This window comes from Urocampus carinirostris, chromosome 1 (genome assembly GCF_059441175.1).
Source record: "Urocampus carinirostris isolate Australia breed hairy pipefish chromosome 1, RoL_Ucar_1.0, whole genome shotgun sequence".
Taxonomy (NCBI): Eukaryota; Metazoa; Chordata; class Actinopteri; order Syngnathiformes; family Syngnathidae; genus Urocampus; species Urocampus carinirostris.
Window position 1 is genome coordinate 48367900 of NC_142349.1, and position 19092 is coordinate 48386991.

The 19092-nt window shown below is 41.7% G+C and overlaps 1 protein-coding gene across 1 annotated transcript in view; it reads right to left on the minus strand.

Moving 5' to 3' along the window:
- Positions 1-1737: 1737 nt before the first annotated feature.
- Positions 1738-19092, minus strand: part of LOC148374977 (envoplakin-like) — a 28801-nt gene continuing 11446 nt past the window's right edge. The window contains exons 4-22 of the mRNA XM_088343196.1: positions 17727-17850; positions 17520-17651; positions 17404-17445; positions 16202-16363; positions 13311-13418; positions 13151-13246; positions 12980-13090; positions 9413-9559; positions 9183-9337; positions 9005-9102; positions 8758-8930; positions 7297-7475; positions 7088-7226; positions 6737-6930; positions 6233-6383; positions 6083-6166; positions 5877-6011; positions 5689-5781; positions 1738-5557 (exon numbers count right to left, since the gene is read on the minus strand). Coding sequence (XP_088199322.1) covers positions 2057-5557; positions 5689-5781; positions 5877-6011; positions 6083-6166; positions 6233-6383; positions 6737-6930; positions 7088-7226; positions 7297-7475; positions 8758-8930; positions 9005-9102; positions 9183-9337; positions 9413-9559; positions 12980-13090; positions 13151-13246; positions 13311-13418; positions 16202-16363; positions 17404-17445; positions 17520-17651; positions 17727-17850 — 5824 coding nt within the window. The 3' untranslated portion in view covers positions 1738-2056. The remainder of the gene's footprint in view (positions 5558-5688; positions 5782-5876; positions 6012-6082; positions 6167-6232; positions 6384-6736; positions 6931-7087; positions 7227-7296; positions 7476-8757; positions 8931-9004; positions 9103-9182; positions 9338-9412; positions 9560-12979; positions 13091-13150; positions 13247-13310; positions 13419-16201; positions 16364-17403; positions 17446-17519; positions 17652-17726; positions 17851-19092) is intronic.

Here is a 19092-nt window from a genome sequence, read left to right on the forward strand (position 1 = left end):
CAAACCTGACGCAATTAAAAACAGAAACAGCTGTATCCTTTCAAAAGACCCATGAGGAGGCTTCCACATCTCGTGTCTTGGCGGCGTGGAGAAAGCCTGTCGGCTGCTTTTGGTTCGCCCCGCTTCCTTTCAGCTGTACCATTCCAGTGGAAAAGGTGTGTCTTGGTTGGCGCCCTTCTGGGGGAAGGTGGCGTGCTACAAGGATAACTTGGTAAATTGGTTGACAGCCCTTGCTGTAAAATTCAACCGTGTAAACCTTCAGTCATATCTGCTTTGTAAGGCTAATCAGTTCCTCAAAGCATAATCCATCCATACATTTTCTGCACTGCTTGTCCTCAGTAGGGTCGCGGGGGTTCTGAAGCATATCCCAGCCATCTTCGGGCAGGTAACAGGTTGCCAGCCAATTGCAGGGCACACGGAGACATACAACCATTTACAGGCCCATTCATACCAAGGGACAATTTAGAGTCACGAATTAACCTGACATACATGTTTTTGATATGTGAGATGAAATTGGTGTGCTCGGAGGAAACCCATGCAGGCATGAGGAGAACATGCAAACTTTGCAGAGGAAGGCCGGAAGCTGGACTTGAACCCGTGACTTCAGAACTTTGGAGCCGGCGTGCTTCAGAGCATAATGTTAAACTTGGAGTAATGGCAGTGGTACAACGGAATATATATATATATATATATATATATATATATATATATATATATATATATATATATATATATAAATTTCAATGTCAAGTTTCTTTACAACTATACTTTTTAATTGAAGTGTTTCATTAATCGCAATACATAATACGCATTTGTCAGTGGTGTCGAATTGTTTCAAAAATTCAGACTTGAGTGTTTAAAAAGTCCTCACACTTTGCACATGCCCATCGAATCAGATGATTGAAATGTGTGAAATTAAAATAATATTTGGTTATTTTGAGGAACAAAATACAGTGGAACCTCGGTTCTCGACCATAATCTGTTCCAGAACCCTGTTTGGTCGATCACCGAAAATCGTTTTTCCCATTAAAAGTAATGTAAAATCGTTTTAATCCGTTCCAACACCCTGAATGTTTAACATGAACGTAAACATGAAGCTAACCCAGGCTAATCGTACGTTCGCGTAATCTTCCGTACGAAAGATTACGCTAACATGAACGTGTAAAAATAAAAAAAGGATTATGAATAGGATTTTTTACCTTTGTGGTGGACGGTGGAGAGAGAAAAATCCTCAAAAGTTTTTCAACCTCTTCCAAAACTTGCGGCAGTTGCTTGCCTATAGCGCTAACTTCCTTAGCCGCATCACTCGATTTCACAGCCTCCTTATTCTTTAATATCGTACTGATAGTTGATTTAGCCATGCTGTATTCACTAGCAAGATCGGAAATTCACACCTCTTTCATATTTAGCTGTTATGTCTTTCTTAAAGGCAATAGTTGGACGAACAACTTGTCTTTTTTCACCTGTCCTGCTTGCACCGACCTTCTTCGGAGGCATAATTAGGGGCTAAAACAACCGTACGCCGCTCAGCATCGCACCCTAGCGTACCGGCGTTCGAACTCCGATTTTTTGACCGAACAGCGAAGCAAGAATTTCTCGAAATTTTTGGTCGAACACCGATTTGTCGGAACTGAGAGGCGTTCGAAAACCGAGCTTCCACTGTGGAGGAAAACAAAGCTTTGTACTGCAGGTAAAATCTCACAAAGTGTTAAATAAGGTTGGACAAAAGGATGCAGATATTATGAAGATGGTCATTTATTGTTAGCAATGTATATAAAGTGTGATTCACATTTATGCAATACACGTACATGTATGTTTTGAAAATACAAATAGCATTTTTAAAATACGTTTGTAAAAAGCAACAGAAGTTCTGTGGATGTGCCGTCTTTACTATAGAATGTTGAATGAATCAACAATGATCACCTTGATTTAACAGTCGATCTCGAAATAATCTTTAAACCACATCGACAGTATGATCTGTGTTAGTGACATTATTTTTGGGTTAGTAATACCAAAAAGCCTTGAGCACCGGTAGTTGTATCACTCATCTTAAAGTCTAGATTCTGTTGTGAGCAGAAATAAACCGAAAGTTGGAGTAGGACGGCGAATCGGTTTCGTCACCCGAGGCTGCAGGAAGCAGCAGCAGTCCTGTGTTCTTGTCCACCTTGCACTTATCCATGGCCTGCTTGTACGATATTTTCTCTTTGGTGATGGGGTCGACCAAGACTTTGTTGTAGGAGGACTCGTTCTTCAGTTCGTCGGCCGTCTTGCCGTCAATCACGTTGGATGCTTCGGCTTCTTGGAGAGTGAGGCGGCCGGCTTTGGTGGGATCCACCAAGCCTCCGGTCAAGTATTGCGCCTCCAAGTACCACCTGGCGTTTTCGTTAGGTATGTACCCCTTTTGCGCTGCTTTTCCCACAGGGAGACGCTCTTTGGTCAGGGGATCCTCAATCCCGGTGAAAGCCTTCTGAGCATTGAGCAGCTTATACATGTGGGCGTTGTCGATGAGGCCTTGCTCGGCTGCTTTGTGGACCGACAGTTTGTCCTTCTTGTTGAGATCGACGATTCCACCGGAGGCCGCCTGCGCTTCCAGAAGCTTCAGCGCAGTGTCGGGGTCGATGAGTTTCCGGGTCAGAGCACTTCTCACTGACATGCGGCTCTCTGTGGTAGTGTCAAAAATGCCAGAGATTGGGAATTGCTCATCAGCCAAAGTAAACACATCGTTAAGACTATCAGTATGACTGTTTAGCCTGAAGAGTGGTGACATCAGGGAGGTTGACGTAGAGCTTAATGGGGAACTGGATATTGATTTGATAGGGGACTTCGGGCTTGTAATTGCTGGCGGCGGTGGTGGTGGAACAACATTTTTTCGGGTTTCGCCTACCACGAGGAGAGCGAATTCTGAAATATGCATATGACCCTCTTTGTAGCGCATCACATCATACTGGGTCAGGCGGCCAGCTCGCAGGGCATCCTTGACGGCGTACTGCATCCCAGTCTTACGATCCTGCAAGATTGTTGAATCCCCGTCTGGACCAGTGGAGGTGATCTCTTCCCAATCGCACTCCAGTTCAGACAGGTGTACGTACTGTTTGCGGTCTATGAGACCTTTCTGATAAGCCTCGTAGGGAGACATGTCTTTCCCAGTATCTGGGTCCATGATAGTAATCTTGGTAGAAAGGTTTGTCTCTCTTGTTTGTGTTTCAGCCTGGTCTTCATTCCTTAGGGCTTCTTTCAGTTCCAATATGAGTGCCTCTTTTTGGTGGTGTTTGTCTTTCTCACTCAAGATCTCATTCTCGAAGCGTTGTACTTCAGAAGACACCTTAAGACTTTTCTGCTTAGCTAACAGGGTTCTCTCGCTCATAAGTTTGGACTGTTGCTGGAAGGTGAAGGTTATGTTCTGCCTTTGCGTCTCAAGCATTCTTAGCTGCTTGAGAAGATCTTCCTTGTCCCGCTGGAGGTTGTTTCGGGTGACAACCAGAGTAGTCTCTTCTTGAGAAATAACAGTTATAGAAGTTTCCAGGTGGTTGATTTTAATTCTATAACTTTGGAGGTCGTCTTCTTTGTCTCGCCTCATATTTCGTTCTTGTGCGACAAGATCTCTCAAATGGTCCCTCTCAGCTTCCACTCCCGGGTCTTTTTCCACACGGACAACTTCTCTGTAAACAATCTTTTCTGTTGTTTTTTCCTTTTCCAAAATTTCCAACTTCATCTTCAGGTTGCCGATTTCTTTCTGTAAGCGAAGGAGTTGGTTGGCCTCTCCTTCCATCTCATCACGTATGTTTCCCATGAGCTTCTCAAGCTTTGGATCCCTCTCTACCTTCAGGACTTCCTCAATGACAATCTTTTCCTCAACAGGTTTTGGAGAAGTCTCCAGCTCATGAATCTTAGCTTTGATTTGCCGAAGCTCAGATTCGATCTGGATCTTCTTCTGCCGTTCATCCATCTGTGCCAGGGTGTTCTCCTTTTCTTGGATCAAAGCTCTAAGTTGTCTCACTTCGATTTCGAATTTCCGACGAGATTTGACTACATCGTCTAGGGACTTGTTTAACCTCTCATGCTCTAAAATCTGCTTGGGATCCTTCTGAAGACGCAGCACTTCCTGTACCACTGTTTTTTCTTCGGGTTTCTGACGCTCAAGAACAATGTATTGGTTCTGAAGATCAAAAAGACATTCTTCCAAATTGCGCCGCTGCTGAGTCTCTTCTCTAACTGTTCTACGGAGCCGGTTAACTTCTTTTTCAAGAAGGGGGTCATTCTCATATTTGATCATCTCTTTGGTCACAAGTTTTGTCTCCACTTTGGATTTTTCAGCTTTCAGTTCATCTCTTTCTTTGCGCAGATGCATCAGCAGCTCGAGCGTGGTGTCATAGTTGACTTTAAGACGTGACACTTGGTTGCCCAGCCGTTGTAGCTCCCTGATGACTTCAGGGCTTTTCTCTTCTTTGATAATCTCCTGGGTGACTTCCTTGAACTCAACTTTGGGTTTCTGAGAACGCAGTGTGGTCAGTGTGGTCATCACCACATGGATTTCCTGCTCTGCCGCTGTGCGTTTTTGGTTACAGTCCTGCAGCTCGTTCCTCAGACGCTGCAACTGCATTTCTGTCCCGGGGTCTACTCTAAAAATCTCGTTTATTACCTCTTTGACTTCAAACTTGGGCCGTAATTTCTCTACTTCACCATATCTCAGCTGGAGAGTGGTTAGATCCTTCAATAAGATGACATTCTCATCCTTCTCCTCCTCCAAAGCCATGTGGAGTTTCTTTGACTCGCTTACCATTTCGGGATCTTGCTGTACTTTCTTCACCACCTTGGAAACAATTTTGGGTTCAATCGTGGGAATCACCCTCTCTAATGTGTTTATCTGACTCCGAATGCCGAAAATTTTGTCATTTATGGACAGACATTGGGCATCTTCGGCGGCAATTTCACTCTTCAACGTGAAAACAGCTTTCATCATTTCAGGATCCTTTTCTAGCTTTACCACATCTTTTTTGACAAGCCTCTCTCGGATTTTGGGTTTCTGCTGAGCCAGGAGACTAAGCTCCTTTTTCACGTGAATTATCTCAGACTCTTTTATTTGGATCTCCTGACGAATCTTTGATATCTCACTCCTGATCCTGGCCATCTCTTTATCCAATTGTGGGTCTCTTTCATATTCTGTTACTTCTTTGGTTAACAGTTTCGGCTCAACACCAGAGAGCTGCCTCTCCATTTGGATTATTTTCTCATTGATAATGTCTACTTCTGAATGGGATTTTGACCTCTTAAATGCTTCCTCTTGGATCCTCGTTTTCAGAGTCCGAAGTTCTGCTTCCACTTTGGGATCTCGGTAATACTCCACCACCTCCTTCTCCTCCAACCTCTCCACTCCTCTTCTACTCTTCAAGGACAGGTATCTCTGCCTGTATGTTTCCAAGTCATTTTCAGCATATAAGCGGCGAGATGTTTCCTCTTTCAGTTCTTTCTTCAATGACTCTGCCTCTTCCATGTCCTCCTTCTGGCTCTGCAGTTGTAATTGCCGACTGATGACCACACTGCTGACTTTGTCTTCATTCTGTATACAAAACAGAAACATTGAGATTTATATCTGAACCCCAGAGTGTTGGGGTTTTGAACAGTTCACTTTTATAAATTTTTCAAGCACTAAGATGATTTTTATAGTCTTGTGATGGATGTTGCTTTTACCCTGAGAAGGATGTCCTTGGCGGTTCCCATCTGGTTGAGAAGCTGCTCGTTCGTCGCAGACACCTCAGCGAAATGATTCAGTAAATCTTTTTCCTGGGGACGTAAAAATATCCCAAGGTAAAACGAAACGAAGCTGAGAGGAATCAAATTATTGATGAAATACAATTTTTGACTGTCATGACTCGCACCTTCTTTTGCACTTCCTGGGCCATCGTGGAAGCGTGCCGCTTTCTTAGAACAGGTTCATGGTAGTCGTTATCATCATCCTCATCCTCGTCTTCATATAAAATCCCGCGATAGGTGGTTGATTTCATCTCATATTCCTGAAAGTATGTTTGCTTCGTAAGGTCCATGAGTGCAGTGCAAAAAGTTAATAACGACCATCTCAATTTACATTTAAGGTGTTTTGAAGTTCTCGGGAGAGGTCCTTGATACGGCGCACATCAGCAGACTTTTTGTTGATGTCCTCCATCACTTTCTAAACATTGGACATTTCCAGAACAAGTGATCAAAATTATCTGTCCCCAAAAACATTTGTACTCACTTTCTGAGAGTTTTGTCTGTCCGTGATCTCACGCAGGTTATCAGTCGGATGGATAGTGTTATCTGGTAAATTGACCATAAAGAAGTCCAGCGACTGAGCAGTGTTCTGGAAGTCTTGGTTTTTATTGCTGGCTTCCTGTATCAGGGTTACCCTAGAGCAACAGCATGTGAAAGACAATATTTACAAACAGTATTTTCAAAAGTTCATCAAACCACATATCGTCAGAGCTGACGGAGCTTACTAAGTTGAACAAACAAGGTTCTGAATCATCCTCATAGGAACTAAAAGTAGGATAGACTCTTTTACATTGTCTTCGTACAGTTCGAATTAATGAACTGCAAACCTGTTACGGATAATGCAGTTATTAGCATTGCTCAAGTCTGCCCTTGAATTCAAAAGTTCAACAAAATGAAGGGAGCCACACAATGAGTGTGAAACGTTTGAAAACGTGCTCTCAACACGTTGCGCATTGTTGTTTCAAATCCAACTTAAAATACAATTCACCTGTCCTGGAGCTGATTACTAACATTCGTGAAGCGGTTCTTCAGATGTTTTACTGCACTCTCCTGGCGGCGAATGTCAGGGCAGTATTCGTCGAAATTCTGTTGAAGCGAGCTACAGGCTTGCTTGGTCAGGTCCAAGTCTCGGCCTAACGTGTTCAGCTCTTCCTTTTTTGAAGAAAACTCCTGACGAATGTCCTGTTTGATGACATGACAAGAAACGTCACTAATGATAGCATAATGTGGACTGACTTCATTGGTTGGTAACAAAAAAAGAACTTGACCACCTCTGCAGTATTTTGTTTTGTTGCTATAACAAAAACTCAAACAATTGAAAATCCAACTTTTTTCTAACCTGCAGCTGACGACTGCGAATTGTCAGGGCATTTTTTTGATTCGGGATCACGCCATCTTTTGCGAGCTGCTGTTCGAACCTTGAGACCAAACCTTCTACATTCTTCATCTGCCTCTCCAAGAACATCGAGGCGGAAGCTCTGAATGGAGGACCAATTAGTAACTAAGACTTTTATTGAGTAAAACGTGCATTCAGGCTGCTGCTCTTACTTTTTGTCATAAAGATCAATAAGACTGTAGATGTCAGCCATCTTGGTGTTGGCAGCAGTCAGTTTGAGCGGCAGCATTGAAGCACTAGGTCCAAGTGGTTTCTTGGCCAAAACGGGTTCAATCTCTCTCTGAATGTTAGCCTTGTCCGACTCCAGCCTCCTCGCCGTCACGGTCGAATTCTACAGCGTGAGCATGGAACATAACGGACAAATAGAAATATTAAGTGGGGGTACGTAGACCTTTGCACATTAAACAGATGGGCAAGTTCATTAAAGACAAAAAACACAAATTAATAAGTGTGCAAAATTGTTTATTGTAAAGACTTAAAGCTTTTAACTCATTGTTTAATACTGTAGTGGGCACCCCAGTCCTCGAGAGTCGGATGTTTTGCATGTTTTTGGAGATTTCTCTTCTTCGCATGATGTGATTCCAATCACTGGGATTGTTAACAGTAATAATCATAATTATTATCATACATTTTACTTCAAATCACCTTTCAGGACACCCAATAATATAAAATAGCAATAAAACAAGAATAGAACAAGCAAGTAATAAATACCAAATAAAAACAAAGTAAAGTCAAAAAAGGGGCGGTATTTGAAGCAGATTATTATGAATAGGCAAGTGTGAAGAGCTGGGTTTTAAGTCAGGATTTGAAGGTGGACAGGGTGGTGGAAATCCTGAGGCCAGGTGGTTATGAGTTCCAGAGCTGGGGGGCAGATCTGCTGAAAGCTCTTCTCCCCATGGAGCTGAGATGGGCAGCGGGTACTGCGAGATGGGTTAAGGAGGTTGAGTTGAGTGTGCGGGATGGCGTGGCAATGTGAAGGAGGTCGGAGAGGCAGGGAGGGGCATGGTTATGGATGGCCTTTTGGGTGTACAGAGGGATTTTGTAGGTGACAGTAAGTTAAGAAGCTCCTGCCATCTTGCTAATGAGCTGTTAATTTGTATCACCTCAGTTAAACCTCCAACCCTGTTACTTGAATAGCTTTAATGTTTTCACTCGATGGTTAAATATTGTAAAAGAGTTACTCCTAAAAATTTCCGTGCAATACTGTAGGCTTACAAAAATTACAAAACTGCTCTAAATGAGCTAATGATTTGACAGAGGAACATATCTTTGCATCATTAGATTAAATGTCAAACTAAATTAGTTACCGAAGTGCTTTTACTGAGTTATCTGCTGAGCAGGTGATTTTAGAACATGACAGTACAGAAGATAATGAGCAAGATAATTCAGCTCTTGTTTTTAAACAATGACATGAGGCAGACAAGACAAAGTTTGACAGCACACCGGTTGAGAAATGCTGTAATTGACTACTATTCAAATACAAGAAAACGAATGGTGAAAAATTTGACTGTGACAATCAGTTTGACGAAGATATATTTTGAATAGTACTTTCATAAGTGAGAAGTGATCATGAAGATCTTTGCAATTTGACTGTGCAAAAGTAAAATATGAACCTTGAGATCCTGCAGCCTGTTTTCTAAGTCGAGCGCTGGGTCGCGGTTGTCCAGTGGGACCCTCATCCGTTTCTGGATGTCCAACTTGCAAAGATCTAGATTGTCATTGAGCTCGTTGATTTGTCGGATCAGCAGAGCGGCTTTCGAGTCTTCCGGAGCTCTTTGGACAGAAACTGGGGTGCAACAAATTGATGGAAAATCGTTTGGCAGAACAAAATATACAAATGATGAATAAATTCCTTCTCACCTGCACGTTGTGGCCGATCAACCTCCACTGTGGGGGTCTTCAGCGAGCTCATTATGGCTGAGCGTTGGCTTTTTAGGTTTGACAGTAGTTTCTCAAAACTGAACATGGAACATGTGCCATTTGAGTCTACCAATAACTGAATTTGATCCAAGATAACATATAGCAGATCAACCTGTACCTGTTTAATTTCTCCAGGGATTCTGTGTCGGGCGGGGGCACCAAGAAACAGGCTCCAGGGAGCCTTTTGATTCTCCCGCTGCTGTCCTGCAGCTCCCAATTTTCGTTATCAGAGATGGACTTTAAACTTAGCTCATCGCCACGCCTCACAGCTCCCTACAGGAACACACAGGATGGCAAGTGTTCTCCTATGACCACCCGACATGATTGAGAAATAATAAATCTTCTCACGTTTTTGTCGTCCCAGTCACACAGGGCAACAACTTTGGTGGCTTTAGTGGTCTTGCTCCGACGTAGCTTGAGCGGCGCGATGTTGCGACTGAGCTCCCGGAGGGCTGCCAGCCGCTGTTCGTTCCTCCTCACCGCTGGCTCGTCCCCCTGGGGCAGGGGAAGCATAATTGACATTTTACAATGATCTCACAGAAGGGCAACAATAGTTGGACTGCCACTCAAGCATCCAACTTGCTTAACTCCAGCTAGTTTGGTGGCATGCTAAAATCAGGCTTGTTGACAAAAAAAATATAAGAAAGCATGCACTCTGAGTTTGACAGAGGAGATAATCCATAGTGAAGCTTCTTATGAAAACAGACCCGTGCAAATAAAGGATGAAATTGTCAACATCAGCGGAGACTTTGGAGAACCTGAATACGAGGAACCCAAGATTGCTACTTTTTTTTTTACCAGCAGGATTACTTCATATGTGTCTCTCTTATATTATTTTATCATTATCACGCCTTTATGGCAAAAATATTTCTCTTGGAATCTTATGTCATTTCCCTCCAAAGGACATATGTATTCTTGCAGGACTGCCTAAGCCTTTATGGGCCCCTAAGAAAATTAGATTCGGGGCCCCCTATTACTTGATCATTTCCATCCCTACTAGAACTCATTCCATGTTCTAATCCAGGGGTGGGCAACTATTTGGAGTCGGGGCCCGCATGTGACATGTTATACTTCTTTTTAAATAGATTAGTTTTATTAAATTGGTGTTGAAATGACCAAAGAAAAAAAAACTATATCAGACCCCTCTTTTAAGCACATCATTTGTTATTTAGTCTTGAAGTATTTCTGTAGGGTACTTTTTAGTTTTTTTTCCTTTGAGTATTTCTGAAGTCGGATTTTTGTAGAGTTACTGTAGTTTTATTATTGTTATATATTATATATATTTTTTTGTATTTCTGCAGTACTTTTGTAGTATTTTTGCATTATTACATTACTTTTATGATTATAGTATTTTTGTAGTAGGACTGTAGTATTATTATTATTATTTGATTTTTTTTTTGGTAATATCTCCGTTGTATTTTGTAGTATTTCCATATGAGAATGTTTTTTGTTTATTTGAAGTATTTCTATAGTATTCTTGTAGTACCGTGTTACTGTAGATTTATTTTTGTAGTATTTTTGTTATATTTCCATAGGAGAATTTTTGTATTTCAGTATTAAGTATTTATATATATTTTTTGTATTTTAGTAGAAGTATAATTGATGTAGTTCCAAAACGGTATTTTAGTGTATTTTTGTAGATCTTTTTTTGTAGAAATTCCATTGTGGTAATTTTGTTATATTTCTTTAGTATTTTTGTAATATTGTAATACTATAGTTGTCATTTTGTAGATTTTATTGAGTAGATAATTCCGTAGTAGTATTTTGTAATATAATATTACTGTAGTACTATTATTGTAGTAATTCTATACTACGACTTATTTTTCAGAATGAAAGAAAAATAATATATCAGGCCCTTGCACTATATTTGATATTTACATTTGTAGATATTGTGTAGTATTTCTGTTGTATATCTGTAGAAGTATTTTTGAGTGGACACACAAAGTGACAATGGCGACAATGTTGGGACCAAAAAGGTTAACCACTCTTGGGGGCCCCCTAGTGGTTACGGGGCCCTAAGCAGCCGCTTGCTCGGTTATGCCTGTATTCTTGTATACTTGAGAGTTCCGACTACATTTGTGTTTCCATCACAAAACACTGGTTACAATGCCTGGAGGCAGTGACATGCAGTGCCTCACCTGTCCTCATGGAAATACACATTTAAATGTATTCAAACTACTTTATAAACTCCGATCTTTGTGGGCTTTCTTGCTCTGCCAATCAAATGATGAATAAGAAGTAGGTCCATTTATTTATACATTTTTGCAGCTAATTTTTTCTACTTATTGTCGGTAGTAGTTCACATTGGCAAACTGGACAAGCTGATGCTGGCGCTAAGCAGTCAAAGCAGGAGCGACCTCGAGCCGTCTCTAGTGCTAGCCTCTGGAATTGCTTATGAACATCATTTTTCCTTGTTGAGCAAGCAAGTTTTTGTTACGTATAAAACTGTTCACTCTGCTAGCCTCTGGGAAGAGGTACTGCAGTGTGCGGTGCAGGACCACCAGGTTCCGCAGTAGTCTAGTCCCCCTGGCCATTAGACTGTTAAATGGTCAATCTAACATATAGTTAACCTAAATCTTAACGGCTGCTAATCTGACTTTTTGCACTACTGGCAGTTCTTTATAGCTTGCCACTCCTTGCACATTTGCTCTCTGCACTATTGTACTTACAGCGTTACTGTTACAGTGTTAATGTTACTGTTTACCTGACTTGTTAACCTGAATGCCCATTTTGCACATCTGGTTAGCTACTCCTCTTGCACTATCGGCACTATGGTATGGTAAAATACTATACGTAGCCATAATACAATACAACTCTTACTTATATCTGTACATTCGAGGAAACTGTGCGGGTCAGATGTATCGACATTTCGTTCTGTATACACGTGTACTAGAATGACAATAAAGTAGATCTGAATCTGAATCTGAATCTGAATCTGAATCGTAAAGAAAAAGTCTCGTGTTTAAAGGTGCTCATATAAAGAAGAACCACCGTACTTGTGATGATTGTAATACACAACCCTATGGTGCGCCGTGTGAAAGGGTTAGCTGGTTCTATTTCTGTATTTAACACTACAGAGGGCACCTGCAAAATAGGGCGCAGGAGCCCTCTGCTTGCATGCATACAAGGTGCAAATGCTCCGTGCTTCACTGTTTTATTACGTGCCCCAAAAATAAGATACAAGGACATTTTAGTAACGTTTGCAGGGGGGGCATTAGGGGGCATTTTTCAGCATAACACAGACAATCATGCAAGTGAGCGTATTTAAAAATACAGTGGAAGGAAAACTAAGTTTGATTGTGGTTTATTGAAGTATAGATTACAAAGTAAATCGTTTTTGAGCTTCCTCCACTTGCCAACCTCCGATTTATTGATCTTCCATTTTCTCGCGGGCCATCTGTTTACATTTTCTTCCGCATAGCGTAGATATCAACACACCATTGTGGATGAAAACACAAAGAGCAATTAATGGAAAAAAGTGAGCTTTTGGATTCAATTCATATTTGGTCAGACAGCTCTGTTTAGCCTACGGAAACACAATAAATCAAATTGCCAGATATGCTACAGGGTTAGCTTCCAGGGTACTTCCTCAAACAATGACTTGCGTGTGACGTCACATGTCCTCTTCTGCGCAAGTGGGATATGGTGGCATTGGATATGGAAACGCATGGAAGTCGCAATTAGTTGGAAATGTGAACGATTCTCACAAAAACATCTGATTTCACCCCAAAAATCGGAATTGAGCATGACTCTCTGCAGTGTGAACGACAGCATCATTGTGTCTTCAGCTACGACCGCCACTTCACATGACACACAGGGCGCACCGCAAGATAGGGCGAACCGCACAATTTAAAAAAAATCCAAGACTTCTATGTGCGCCTTATGGTGGTGAAAATACAGTAGAAGACATTGTACCTGAAGTTCCAAAAGAGCCTCCGAGTTGCTCTTGCCAGCCAATACTTTCGGGTCCAGATTGGAAACTAGCCTGTCGAGGGACTCGGACAAAGTCTCGGCGTCCAACTGGAACTACAAGCAACAATATTTGCTGAATGAGCAGCTGTGAATATTCACTTGACACCAGCTCACCTTCTTGTAGTCTTCAACATTGTCCAGGTGGATTTCCTGCGCCAGGCACAGGTTGAGGAAAGACTGCCACCCTCTTTGCACCGCGTCCTTGTGCGCCTGTCGGCAACATTTAAAGTCGTTTGGCGAGGAATGCAACTGCGGCGGGGTGGTGTTAATGTACCATGATGGCGGCGTCCGCAGGATGCTTCTGGTCGGACAGGCGATCTCCTTGCTTCAGAACCTCGTTGACTTCGTTCTCATGTGTCAGCAGCCCGTTGCTTTTGAATTTCTGAAAAAAAATGTCAGTTTAACACGTTCATAGCCAGTGGCAACTGCTGACGTCGTGACTGCCAGTGCACCTTTGCAGCGGAACACAAGGAAAGATGACAAAGAGATACATTTTCCGAGAGCTCAAGTTAAGTGACATAGTAAGGCATCATGTTAACAGGCTGACTGGTGGGAAAGTGACGAAGAAATCCGCCTCACAGTTTTGAGCTTTTCTTTGGCCACACTTACTGAAGGATTCTATACATTTGACTGTAAAGGATTTTATACGATTGAATACAAGTTACATTTATTGAGTGCAATGAATATTTTCACCGAGTAGGCTTAAGTTCAATGACAGATCACGCTGGTCCAAATGCAGAATATTTTGACTAGGGAATTTGAATAACAGGACTCTGACAGAGGACGGCAGGCGATGTTTTGAGAACAAGAACCTGACGCAGAAACTCTCGGTGTTGTTTTTGAGTTTTCCAGACATTGCGACGCCCAGGTTGGGCTTCATTGGCATGCCCATGGGAGGAGTCGGCACACCATCTTGCGGGGAGGCGTGGGTCGAGAGGGGAAGGCTGGAGGACTTCAGAGAAGGCTCGGCAGAGACTCTAGCGACACTAATTCGACCATTTTCAATTGAGTTCACTTAGTTAAATAGTTAAAGAAATTAAATCTGCCTCCGTGTGAAAATGTCGGCTTTTCTTGTCCATCTTTTCCATCAAGAAACGAGCGCGCATTGTTGGGGGAATGTAGGTTGTGTTTGGTTGATGGAGTCAGATAACTAATTCGAACAATTTGGTAAACAATACATTTTAATATTTAATTCCTAACATTACCCAGAACTCAACCAGACCTCCTGGGTGAAGAGCTACATTCACATTCACAGGTAGCCTAATCAAGTGACTTGGACTGATAAAGATTCTTGCCAGGGGTAAAAAAACGATTTATTTGTAATCATTTTTGAAAAAAGACTTACAAAACGTGTTAAATGGGAGAATACTTTTTGCATGTTAGTTTATGAGTACGCATTAGTATTGTTTTTATTTTATTTTCCAGGTAAGAGGTAAGGGCTTGGGACTGAACCCGAAAATCAGGCCGGGCTTGGGCATAAAATGTCAATCATTAAGTCAGGTCGGGCCTGAGGATCTGCACAGCATGCACTTACTTTTAGTCAATTATTTGGATGATTACTTTTTACTTCTACTTGAGTGATATTATTTTGAAGTAACTGTACTTTTAGTTAAGTAACACACTTCAGCGCTGCACCTCAGTGCCACAGGTACTTCGGCGTTGAAGTGCACACTTAATTTGAGGGATTGAGCCCAAAGTAAACCTGAAACTGCTCTTCTGCACTGCATTTCTGTGCAGCGCACACTTCAGTAGAAGAAGACACTTCGGTGTCAAAGCCGAAATACGGTTTTGGGTTTACGTCGGTCCCGGTCCCTCCAATTAAGTTCATCGGTTGGGTTCGTGCTGGTTCGGGGCTTTTATTCTTGCAGAGCAGGTCGTGTCGGGCTGTACGTTTTAGGCTCGATCTTAACTATCCAAGGCGGAGAAGAGGCATTCAAGGGATATTTTAGGTAAGTACTACTTAGCTAGTCTTAAGACTAAACCACACCACAGATTTCCCTCTTCAAACTGGTCAATACCTTAGAAAGTATTTGTGCTCAATGTTCAACAGCATAAGAAAAGCATATGTATAACTACTTTTGCTTATGTGTTGTAAGGTTAAACATCAGAGGTAACACTCCACACATTTACATGCATTGAATAGTTGAATTAGAATCAAAATACTGTAAAACATATATTCAGGTTTTGTAAATATTTTTTCCTCAGTGATTTATTCTCTAGTATCAGTACATACACACGCCCCTGTCCGTCATTGCAGAGTCCACCTCATCTTTAAAAAACAGGAAGACACTTTACACTGAAAAACCACAGCGACCAGAGGATGAAGATGCTGTATCGTGGTGAGATCAGGAGGCGTCTACTTCTAGTTTTAACCATGGAAAACAGTATTATTGGTTTCAGGTGGGGAATTGAAACCCTACCCCAAAAACAGTTTGGAGAGGGATGGGCACCAACAGGTTTACTTGCCCAAGACATACCACAGGAAATGGTACCTGGAAAACCTTGGTGGTTAAGGGATATGTAAATTGTGAAAGCTATGTAAACACACACACTGATCTGAATAGGGTCTTATTAGGACTGCTTTCAGTCCCACGATAAATTAAATTATTCATACACGGAACACTCATCCATCTAAACCCATTTGGGTTTTTTTTAGATTATGCTGATACTCTATATCTTGGGCTGTACTTCAGAGTTTGTTGGTGCCGCCGTGAACTCACTAGAATTGCTTCAGTTCCCTGCTGAATTTCTATTGTACTTTCTTTACTGGTGACCATTAGTATTATCTGTTTCATGTGGGGAGCAAGACCCCACCAACTGAAAAACGGCCTGGAAAGGAATGGACGCCACCAGGCTGTACTTGCCCAAGACACCACCACAGGAAGTTGTGCCCCGACGACCTTGGGGGTTAAGTGAACCGTGAACAGTGAATAAGGAAAGTCTATTTGTCAAATCTGTTCATGCCCCAAACAAAAAATTGGGTTCAGGCATGCTACACTATGTAAGAGTACAGCTACGAACCAACTGGACACTGAGGATAAAGTTAGACTTAACGCCAAGTTTGCAGCTGTGAGTAAAACAATAATTGATAAGCTAATTTCCGGTAGTGATTGTTATTAAGTAGAATTTTCCACTGAGTTGGGATTTCGGGAAGACTGGACTGACCTCATACTCCATACGGACGCCGGGTGCGTCGACCATGCGATCGCTCCAGTCCCTCTGCAGAATGCGCTCCTTCTGCTGCGACAGATAGTCCAGCTCCTTGCGGCAACTTTGCATGTACTCGTACAGTGAGGCGAGGTGGGCGCGCCTTTTCTTGGAGCTCTCCTGCAAATAGGTTCCACCAAAACGCGGAGACTTGGTGAGGGGGATTAAGGGCAGTGTTGAGACTAACGCGTTACAAAAGAACGTTTTGCATGAACGCAAGTACTTTTCGCGATACCGAGTACTGTTATCAATAAGATTTTGTAACTCCACTGATGTTACTAGATGGCAAGTTACTACGTTCTTTTACTACTTGTTATATGCAGATCACAAACTACAGTGTCTGCTGAATATTCCTGCATCCTTCACATTGCCATATACGAAACTCGAAACACTAGTAACACTCTCACAGGTGGGTATGTTTATATTCACCTATACAAAGTCCCAATGAATACAGTTATGGCAGCACTGTCTTAAACATAGTGTACCAGAACGCTAAATTTCACCTCATGGAGATATACTCCATATCTTATGTTCTCGAATATAAGCTACATTTACAACTGAGAAACAAAATACTGGAATCCGGGGGTCAGTTTATATCTGCATATTTACTGGTGTGTCGCCAGTAGAGGTCTGTAGACAAGGTTTGGGAAGAAGCCCATGTCTTATAAAGGAACAACATATCAACAGGAAATTAATAGGGCAAACGTAAGGAGAGAATTCTTCTGTTAAAGTGTGCTGAATTTTGCACTGCCTGGAGAAAAACATGTCTTGGACAGTACCCATAAATCGAAAAGAAGATCCGTGGTTTAAAGCCCAGAGACAAAAAGGATGTGAAGTGTCTCAAAGGATAAGTGTTCCATTGCATGCTCTCGTGATTGCACAAGCCAAAATCATATGAAGGCTTCACTGCTTCCACTGCTTGTAGTACACATTTTGTCCTTTTTCTTATATTGTGGGTTAGCTATTTTAAAGCAGTTTTTGGAGGTCAGGTTCTATACAAGTAGATACTCTCAAAAGTAGCACGCTACATTTTGGTGTCAGTCATCTGGGGGGTAACTACATTATTTTTAAAATGAAGTAACTAGTAACTGTAAGTACTGTTTTTCAGTGACGCACGCAACACTAGTAGAAGGGGACTGCGGGAACAGGGCGCCACTCACCAACAGTCGATTGTATTTCTCCTTAAGGGCAGCATATTGGCCCTGTTGGAAAGAGGATGGAAAAAAATAATAAGAAGTGCCTCATCAGTGAGAACACATAAACTTCGTGCGACTACCTGTGAGGAGGCGGAGCTCGGTGTTAGCTGCTCGCTGTAGGCCTCGATCTCCTTGTGCAGGAGGTTGTGTGCTGCGATCTGCTTCTCTACATCAGACAAACTGCCACCGTATCCTTCCCCGTCCAAACGTCTCTGCAGGAGGACACGGAGGGGAGTTTTTGACCAAGCACGAGTGGGTAGGACCCGGAGGTTGGCCGGCAGGCTTACCTGTTTCTCGTCCAGTGCGGAACCCCAATCTATCCTGGGCACGGGGACTAGGTCTTGCACTTGTTCGTACAGGTCCCGGTAGGTGGCGCAGTCCTTCACCCAGCGGTCATGGAGGTTTCGCACGCTAGGAGTAGAGGCAGGAATAGCTTTGCTTTTTTGAGTTTTCCAGAAATCGATTTAAGAAAAATCAGTGGGCCAAGGCATTGGGGACTGTGCTGCATTACCATCACCAGTTAACAAAAAATGATGATGATGTATACAATAGTACAAAGCGCACCTGATTAAAAGCCGCATGCTCAAAAATAATAACTCAATTTTGTCTTTGTACAAACTCAGCTGGATTTCAAGCCGTAAAACTGAACAACTGTATTTTCTTGACTAAAACCTCGAATTGGCCAGAAATGTGAACGTACGCCTTATAATCTGGTGCGCGATATTATTGGAAAATAAAATGGAAATGCACACCGGCATATAATTATAGGGCAATTATTGCTTAGTTGATATTTAATCGCTGACCAATATAGCATAACAATGGTAACAACGGGGATCAAACCCGGATAGTAACGGTAAAAGCGTCAAAATCATAACCACCAGGCTACTTGGGACATAGATGATGTAGGAAAAGGCAATAGGTGTTATCTCATTAAAATAATATTGTTAGTCACAGTACCAGATGCAAATGCTAGAGAAACGAGATGCCAGAAAGTGATTAAAAATAGGTGAAAAGTAAACCGTTATAGCAAGGATTACTCTTAACTGTCTCTTAAAACCACAATTTAATCTCTGTTGATTATTCATCCACACAATAATTATAATAATCATGATTGTCATAATCATGATTATTATTCTTTTTATCATTAGATAAGTGAAAGTAAATATGTGATAACATATATCTTGCGACTTATTATGGGTTTTTTTTATTGCTGCTAAATGTTATTGCAAAATACTGTTAAAAATATATGTAACTTGTGATTTGTTTGGGGAATTTCTTTGTTGCTGCTAAGCGTTGTAGCACTTATTTCTATTACAGTTGTTACCATGCACTATTCTTTTCATTGCACTATTGATGATAATTTTTTGCTAGTCTCTAAATGAATAAATATGTTTTCCTATTTATCCTGACAAGCATTTATCTTATTTTTCTCTTTTAAATCTTGATTATATGTTTACTCTGGAGTGCCATGTCTAATCTCCTTGCATACAATGTTTTCACAATGTGGATATCAATGACAATAAAGACAATTATATTTGACTCAATTGATAGTAATAATCATGAATAACATATTGAATACGTTTTGAGGGGAATTTTGGGTGGAGAGATCAGGATAAAAAGGAAAAATATCCTCAGCTAATAGTATAAAAAAAG